This window comes from Drosophila elegans, unplaced genomic scaffold, assembly GCF_018152505.1.
Source record: "Drosophila elegans isolate 14027-0461.03 unplaced genomic scaffold, ASM1815250v1 contig_814, whole genome shotgun sequence".
NCBI lineage: Eukaryota > Metazoa > Arthropoda > Insecta > Diptera > Drosophilidae > Drosophila > Drosophila elegans.
Window position 1 is genome coordinate 6542190 of NW_024546167.1, and position 8144 is coordinate 6550333.

Here is an 8144-nt window from a genome sequence, read left to right on the forward strand (position 1 = left end):
ATAAGAAACTTGCTCGCACAATCATTTTATTTATATTATATATTATTATCACGAGAATGTTAAAGCGAATGAACGTATAATTGCGTTAAATCTTTAAATCTCAGTTTAGTCTTGAGTTGATTGTGGAACATTGCACATTTGCAATATAATGAAGTCGAGTATATTAGTGTTGTTTTTGTCATATTTGCTCTTGGAGGAGCCAGCTTCTTCAGTCGCTGATCCTGTTCAGAATTTGCAGCAAGAAACTGAAAATCAGAATAGCAAAGATCGGTGCAATTCATATTGCTTTTCGGTGTTCAAGCCCGTTCTCGATCACTTTGTTGAGTTAAAACAAGCAGCCAATGCTAGCGATGAGCTAAGAATCAAAATAAATACATTGGAATCCTCTAAAAGGGACTTGCAGATTCAGTTATCAAACGCGGAAGCTGAAGACAAGACCAGTAAATTACTTATTAATTTGAAAGATGAACAAATTAAAGAGCTGAGTAAACAACTTAAAGACAAAGATGATAAAATTAAGCACCAATCTGAACTGCTCAAGAACAATGATGAAACTATAAGAAACTTGCAAGGCCAGTTAGCAATTGCTAAAGTACAAAACGAAAACAAAGATAAGCTAATTCGTATACAGGAAGGTCAAATGAAAGATAAAACTGAACTGATTGAAAACAAAGAAGAACTTATACAACTAAAAGATCAACAAATAAAAGACAAAGATGAACGTCTAAATATCAAAATTGCTCAAATCAATGACCAAAATTCGGAGAATTTGAAAAAATCCAATCAAATAAATGAGTTAACCAATCAAGTAAAGTCCGTTTCCGAAAAGCTAACTGAAAAAACTAAAATGCTTTCAAGACGCTGTGGATTGGATAGTTGACCCAGCGAAGGTCCTTCTAGAATTTATAACATGAAAATGCGAGAAATAAATGCATTTGAAGCTCCTTGCAATTCAACTGGTTGGATGATAATTCAGAGGCGTTTGGACGGATCAGTGAACTTCGATCGAAACTGGGACAGTTATAAAAATGGATTTGGGGATGTCAAAGGGGAGTTTTTTATTGGGCTCGAAAAATTGCATCTCATGACAGAGGTACAACCTTACGAACTCTATGTTAGTCTTCTGGATATAAATGGAACCAGCAGATACGCCAAATATGATCAATTTGAAGTTGGAAGTGAGACGGAGTCATATGAGCTAAAAACGCTAGGCACATATTCTGGTACGGCAGGAGACTCCCTTGATTACCATGAGAATGCAAAGTTCAGCACATATGTCCGGGATAATGACTCTAGCGATGCAAATTGTGCAAAGCTCTACAATGGGGGATGGTGGTTTAACGCATGTGCTCTAAGGTATACAAGTTAAGATATTTTATTTTTGAATTTGTTTGATTTAAATATTTTAATTTGCAGTTCACTTAATGGAAAATATTTCAAAGACGGTCAGAGTCAAAAAGAAAACGGAATTGTTTGGGGTACATGGAAAGACTTCGACTATACAATCTCGCTAACCTTTGCTGAAATGATGATTAGACCTAAATCCGGTTTTAAACAAGTCTTCTTTTTACCAAGTTAAACTGATCAAAATTACATAAAAATTAAAAAAATTTATGGAATCAATGAAAAAGCAATTAAAAAATAATCATAAAAACGTAGAGACGGTACAATATTTCTGTTAGCGCTAATTTTATATTTTTTTTTATCAAGTTGTTGCCTATTAATGGGGAAAAAGAGTTAGTTGTTAAAATGCATATGACACCGCTAGACCATTTGAATGTTTTCCTTATTTTCGCCACCGAGTTCCTCCTCTAAAAGTCGCTGATGCGAGCGTTGAGCCAGCAGTTGTTCAGATTCGTTGAAAACGCGTACATTTCTCGAGCAATTGTTGAAGCTGCAATTACCAAGCAAGTTGTCCTCATTGTATCTGTATGAAAAATTTAAAAACAGTTAAAAATGCGGAGCTTCACTTATCATATTATTGCTTACCTCTGCAGTTCGCTAAATTGTTTCAGTATTATTGTCTTTTCCGTTCTTTCCTTGCCCAAGGGCAAGCCATCTGCCAAGATTCCCAGCTTGCAGCCGTCGAAGCTGCATTTGCTGCCCTGCAGATTCAGCGAAACCGTCTTCTCCAGCAGTTCCAGTCCTGTCTTGCAGTTTTTCAACTGGACACTGCCCAACTCGGCGCTAGATCTCGATCGCATCGAAATGCCGACGGCAAAGTTCTCGATGAGGCAGCTTTTGAGTTCCACGTTGGCGCCTGGCATGCAGACGATGCCCTCCTGGGTGCTGGAGTTGCCATCGCCCAGCAGGCGGCATCCGCGCATTGTCAAGGTGCCATTGCGCAGCAGAATTCCCCGACGGACGTGGCGACAGTCCAGGACCAGCTGCGACAGGCTATAGTCGCCATCAATTACCAGCAGGGTGCTGTCCTCGTCACTGGAGGACACCACAGGCAGCTTGAAGAGGTCTGGACCCGGAGCTAGTATAGCTTCCGGCTGGATCAGGCCACTCAGGCTGCCATTGTCGTTGAGGTGTTCCAAGAACTTGATGGTGTGCTCGCCGGGCGAGAGGAGTATATGATCGTGGCTCTGGCAGATGCTCAACACATCCTGCAGCGTGTTGGCCAACTGCACCTGCGCTTCCGGCTCGACCAGCGACTGGGCCAGCTTCAGCAGATCCAGCTGCTGCTGCAGTTTCCCCGGAACGGTAACCACATGGCTAATGGGAGCCCGCTCCACCAGGAGATCCTCCGATTGTTTGGTCCTCCCCGATGAGTTGCGAAGTCGCTTCAAGCTGTTCGACTGCAGCTCACTGTAAGCCCTCCTCATCTCTGGGTTCTCAAGGATCTCGAACTCGCTCCTGATGATGGCCATGCGCAGGTGCAGGCACATCAGATCCGTCACCGGCAAACTGGACACATTGAGGCTGCCATTGGCGTTGCCTGTTTTGGACTGCTTCCTGGCCGGCTCGGCCGCATTGTCATTGAGTTCGACGGCCTCGTCGTCACTCTCGGCATCGCTGAGATCCAGCTCCAGGAAGTCCAGGCGCTGCTGGATGTAACTGGCTTCGGTCAGCAGGGTGCGCATGTGCACGGCCAGTGGACGGGGTAGCCGATTCTTGCTGAGATCGCACACGAGCTGAATGCGAGCCTGCAGATGCTGCTGCACCCAGTCGCGATCATCGTCGTAGTCCTTGTCCCATGGCATCCACACATTGGTATAGAAGAACCTCAGCCGATCGATGCAGTCAGCCGTGGTGTCCACATTGAGGGCGGAGTTCTCCTGCTCCACCGTGGGCCACAGTTCCACCAGGGACACCTCGTTGCTCTCCGGCAGGTGGACATCGTTGTCCTGCACGGCGGTCACAACAAAGACCGCTTTCAGCTCCTCGAAGATCACCTGTTCCACGTAGCCGTAAACAATGGTGGGATACCGGAGTTTAAGATCCTCGCAAATCACGCGCGGTATTTTCCAAATCGCCTGCCAACCTTTGGCAAATACAAATGTAAAATAGTGTGGATCAAAACGAGTTCGTCTCTGTCTTCTGCATCAGTGTGGGTGGCTTACCTGCTGGCTCTATCTGCAGCTCTACATAGGATTTCCACTCGGATCGCACCTGAGAGGCGGGCATCACGGCTCCCTCCCACTTGAGTACCGCCTCCGCTTCCTTCAAACGCTCCAGAAAGGATTTCTCAAAGGTAAACACTTCCATTTTCACTTTTTTTGCGGACTAGTTGAAAGGCGTTTGAAGATTTTTGAAATGTGTGTGCAGACCGACGGCTTCGATAACGATATTTGGGGCGGAGTTATCGGCCGCTGCAACCTTGCGTTAAAATAACTTAGCTATTTTTTCAATAGAGACTGACTATTAAATTATATATTATTCTAGCTATTGTTTACTTAATACTTTGCAATCCGAAATTAAAGCTGAAAACTACTAACTAGCAATATATAAATTTTTAAAAATACAGAAATATAACACACTTTTATGGTAAACCTTCCAAAGCATATATTCTTTAAAATAAAAATTTATCTCTAACGCCTTCTTGCTAGTTCTAGCTATTAGCTAGTTTTCCGAAGCGATAGTGAGCAGCACTGCTGCCAGTATCGATGCCAACATATGTTTAAAGTACTCATTCAAAGCGGTGTTTTTTTCGTGTAAACAATATTTAATAAAAATTAAAGCAAAATGGCCTCAAATAATATGCCAGAGGAGAATTTCGAAGGCGGAGATGTAAGAACAAATCGAAAATTTAGGAGCCCGTCTAAATGTATTTTATTTTAGTTCAACTTTGATGACGATGCCGATGATGACCAGTTTGTGTCCACAAATTCCGGACGAAAGCGCCTTTTCAGCAAGGAGCTGCGCTGCATGATGTTTGGGTTTGGCGACGATAAAAACCCGTACACGGAAACCGTAGATCTGCTGGAGGATCTGGTCATTGAATATATCGCGGAGACCACGCACCGGGCCATGGAAATCGGGCGAACAGGTCGTGTCCAGGTGGAGGACATTATCTTCCTGGTGCGCAAAGATCAACGCAAATACGCCAGGGTCAAGGATTTGTTGACCATGAACGAGGAGCTCAAGAAGGCGCGCAAGGCCTTTGACGAGATCAAGTATGTGGGTGAGTATTGCCAGAAATTCACCAATATAAAGATATAAACTTATTCAAAACCAATTTTTTCCAGGCACCGAGGGCAAGCTCAAATGACAGCGGCCCAAAAAAGCACTACCAAATCCAGGAACAAGCCAATCCTAGCAGTAAGCTCCAGCGTACGAATTATTCTAAAAGTTTTTAATACTCTAAGCTAGCCCATAATAAACTAATCAAAGTAGTCTTCAATGTCAATATCGGGATTGAGTATATCATCGCCGTACGGCTCCAAATCGATGCCGTTTAGGATGAGATTCTCGCAGGTCTCGGCAAGATCGGTGTCCCCAATGAGGATAGCACCCCGCAGTCTGCCATTCTGCAGCACAAACTTGATGTACTCCTTATTGCGAGTGCAGCGCACCAGGATCTCGTAATCCCTGCCCAAATCCTGGCCATTAAAGCGGCCCAGCAAGACGACAGGATAGCCAAACAGATTGGTTACGTGGCCAAAGAGCTCGAAGCAAAAGTCTTGGTACACGGTTTCATCCTCACTGGCGGCTGCCATACTTCGGCCCGCCATGGATCCCATTTGGCGGGCCTGAGTCCACAGGCGCATCTGGAACCAGTGCGTAGCCGGTGACCAGCTGGCCGTGCAGACATCACCGGCAGCGTAAACATCCTCCACATTGGTACGCATCATTTCATCCACGGAAATGCCACCATCCTCGGAAAACTTCAGTGGGCAATCGCAGGTGTACTCGTGACGCGGCAAGACTCCCGTGGCGGAAACGATAAAATCACAGGTTAGCTGCTCCAAACTTCCATCCTCGTGGCCCAACTGGATTGCTAGACCTGATCCGTCGGGAAGTTCCTTATAGGAGTCTATGTGAGATTTGTAGTAGATCTTTGGCAGGCGTTTATCCGACTTTCCAGCTGCCCCACTCAAATCGAAGGTGCGATGCCAATCCGGACCCAAAGCAGCTCCGTGTTTGTTATTCTGCTCCTTGGACAGCACTTCACCATATCGCATACGTTTAATGGCCGTTTCTGGGGAGGAGTCCTGTGTGTTTACTTCACTTCGTGCCAGCTGAAAGAACTCTGCTGCTCCGGGATCCACAAAGGTGGCCGAGATGTGGGCGTCCTTAACCACCCAATGGACATTGACATCCTTTAGCTCGTAGGCCAACTCACTGGCAATGCCTCCGTTTCCCAGGATCAGAACATCCTTGGCTGCCGCCAGTCTGCGCTGTAGTTCCAGCACAGAATCCGTGTCCCGAATGCCAATAATTCGGGATTCAATCGCACCACCGGAACTGAATAATTTGGGTGCTCCGCCAGTGCACAAGCACAGATAGCGATAGTTGACCACCACACCCGTTCTGGTGCGTATCCAGTGCTCCCGGCTGTTGATGTGTTCCAGTTGATCCACCAGCGTTTCGATGGTGGCTCCCATTTTGGTTACATCCTGTTCCCGCACATCGAACTTGTGGAGATATCGAGCCACCGGCACAAGATTGGTGACACTCTTCACAATGCTGGATTCCGTGAGCAGGAGGACGGAGGCAGTGGGTCGGCAGATGGCCAAGGACTCGGCGCAGCTAACGCCAGCGATGCCGCCACCGACCACCAGGAATTCGCAATTCCGTGGCATTCTCTTGTAGAAATAATAATAAAGTAAAATTACGAAATAGGAAAGGTGATTCACTAACGACAGACTAAACAGCTGATATCAAAATAATACAGTGGAGCCTGATTGCTGAAGTTTGGTTGTGGACAATATGTAGATTAAAGGTAAAATAAGAATAATTTTGAACATTTATTTCTTATTCTTATTTTACTTTAAATTTGTACATAAGCAAAATTGCGAAATAAATAAGTATCTTAATTTAATTTAGTTTGACCACAGTTTTATGACTTTTTTTCGACTGTACCTTATATTTATTTTAAAAGTCTACCGTTTTCGCAAGTTAATCAGCTGATTTTGTTAATTCGGAGATCAATAAATACCAAAAATGTACACAGCCCTACTAAAAATACTAAAACATTTCCAAACCTCCCCCCCTCGAAAGCAACTGGATTATTTATGGACAGGCGTAGTATCAACACAACTTAACGGTATTTTCCGTGGCGTTTTAATCGGTTAAGTGTTTACGCCTCCAATTAAAGAATAAAAAAGAACACAATGACCAGGGAGCATTGGATGCGGGATTTGCCCGTGGAACTGCGTGATCTTTCGATCATTAATTTGGCCATTCCAGGTATGGATGAGATCACCCCCCAGCAATGGAATTAATTAAAGCGTCGCCAATCTAGTATAGGTTCCCACAACTCGATGACTTATGGCATAAATAGTAAGTCCAAACTAGCGCCCGATGCGGAAACTTCCATTAGACGATGGCATCGCTTCTTTCCCTGCTTCGTGCGCCGCTGGAGCAGGACCCAATCCGCCGGGACACTGGAGCAACTGCAGCTAGGCGTGCGGTATTTCGATCTGAGGATAGCCCAGAAGGATGACAAGTTCTACTACTGCCATGGCCTGTTTGCCATGGAGATTTTCGAGCCGCTCTTGGAGATTCGCCAGTTCGTGGACTCGCATCCCGGGGAGGTGGTCATCCTGGATCTGCAGCACTTCTACGCCCTGACAGTGGCCCATCACCAGCAGCTGCACAAGGATCTGATCCAGTTCTTTGGCCATCGTCTGTACTCCACCGCCGATGGTTCTCTCAGGGATTGCACCTTGAACCGCTGTCTGGAGATGCAACGCAACTTGGTGATCATCTATCGGCGATGTCCCATTCCGCTGCCGCTGAGATTCTGGCCCAGTTATTCGTGGCCCACACCGTGGCCGAATAAAGCCAGTGTCAAGAAGCTGCAATCCTTTCTGGAGGACTCTCTGTTGTCACGACAGCCCCAGCAGGGATATGTCTCCCAGTGCCTCATCACGCCCACTGGTCGCTATATTGCCTTCCGGCTCTTCTTCACCCTGAAAAGTACAGCCAAGCGGGTGGACAAGAAGCTGCAGCCATGGATTCAAGAGCAGATCCCGGGCCCTTTCGAGCCGACGGAGGAGCCCAGGGTGAATGTGTTCCTGGCCGATTTTGTAAACCTCAAGGAGGGACAGTTCTGCGATTGGGTTCTGGAGCTAAACACAAAGTTGCAGGAGAGAATGGCTGATCCGGAAAAGGAATCTACTTGAAAAGATTTGTTTTATACGATTTTACGCACAAATATGTGGGAACTATTTTATATAATGAGTAAACCACATCGCTACACTATATCTCAAAGATATTTCTTTTGATACAACGTTGTTTTAAAAAATCGTGATAAACTTTTGTAAAGGCAATTGGTATATAACCAGTGATATTGGAGGTAAAACTACTTTAAATGTCTATTTGAAAGCAGCTACATATGTACAAATATTTTTTCGAAATTAAGTCTTGCCAAAACTAGCACATTATTATATATAATATTTAAAATATGTTTTGAATGCCTCAACTCTCAGTTTTACTTTGTTAATTAAATGCTTATGTAAATCAGTTATTAT

The 8144-nt window shown here is 45.0% G+C and overlaps 5 protein-coding genes across 6 annotated transcripts; 3 read left to right on the top strand and 2 right to left on the bottom strand.

Moving 5' to 3' along the window:
- Positions 1–910: 910 nt before the first annotated feature.
- Positions 911–1582, top strand: LOC108138226 (fibrinogen-like protein 1). The gene is made up of 2 exons (XM_017260348.2): positions 911–1356; positions 1417–1582. The coding sequence occupies exons 1-2, from the start codon at positions 911–913 to the stop codon at positions 1577–1579; spliced, it is 609 nt and encodes a 202-aa protein (XP_017115837.1). The 3' UTR covers positions 1580–1582.
- Positions 1583–1672: 90 nt separating this feature from the next.
- LOC108138223 (protein nessun dorma) lies at positions 1673–3780 on the bottom strand. The gene is made up of 3 exons (XM_017260342.2): positions 3570–3780; positions 1990–3490; positions 1673–1927 (listed from the first exon to the last, which is right to left on the bottom strand). Exons 1-3 carry the CDS (start codon positions 3712–3714, stop codon positions 1765–1767), a joined length of 1809 nt encoding a protein of 602 aa, XP_017115831.1. The 5' UTR covers positions 3715–3780; the 3' UTR covers positions 1673–1764.
- Positions 3781–4104: 324 nt separating this feature from the next.
- Positions 4105–4855, top strand: LOC108138150 (transcription initiation factor TFIID subunit 13). Its single transcript, XM_017260224.2, has 3 exons — positions 4105–4236; positions 4288–4630; positions 4695–4855. Exons 1-3 carry the CDS (start codon positions 4192–4194, stop codon positions 4715–4717), a joined length of 411 nt encoding a protein of 136 aa, XP_017115713.1. The 5' UTR covers positions 4105–4191; the 3' UTR covers positions 4718–4855.
- On the bottom strand, positions 4787–6578 carry LOC108138148 (pyridine nucleotide-disulfide oxidoreductase domain-containing protein 1). Its single transcript, XM_017260220.1, has 2 exons — positions 6532–6578; positions 4787–6254 (listed from the first exon to the last, which is right to left on the bottom strand). Exon 2 carries the CDS (start codon positions 6249–6251, stop codon positions 4830–4832), a length of 1422 nt encoding a protein of 473 aa, XP_017115709.1. The 5' UTR covers positions 6252–6254; positions 6532–6578; the 3' UTR covers positions 4787–4829.
- Positions 6579–6642: 64 nt separating this feature from the next.
- On the top strand, positions 6643–8136 carry LOC108138149 (PI-PLC X domain-containing protein 2). Of its 2 annotated transcripts, none has more exons than XM_017260223.2 (2): positions 6643–6858; positions 6914–8136. In XM_017260223.2, the coding sequence occupies exon 2, from the start codon at positions 6933–6935 to the stop codon at positions 7794–7796; it is 864 nt and encodes a 287-aa protein (XP_017115712.1). In that variant the 5' UTR covers positions 6643–6858; positions 6914–6932; the 3' UTR covers positions 7797–8136. The 2 variants fall into 2 exon arrangements, with proteins under 2 accessions (XP_017115712.1, XP_017115710.1); XM_017260221.2 differs by having other exon boundaries at positions 6646–6858; positions 6919–8136.
- The last annotated feature ends 8 nt before the right edge of the window (positions 8137–8144 follow it).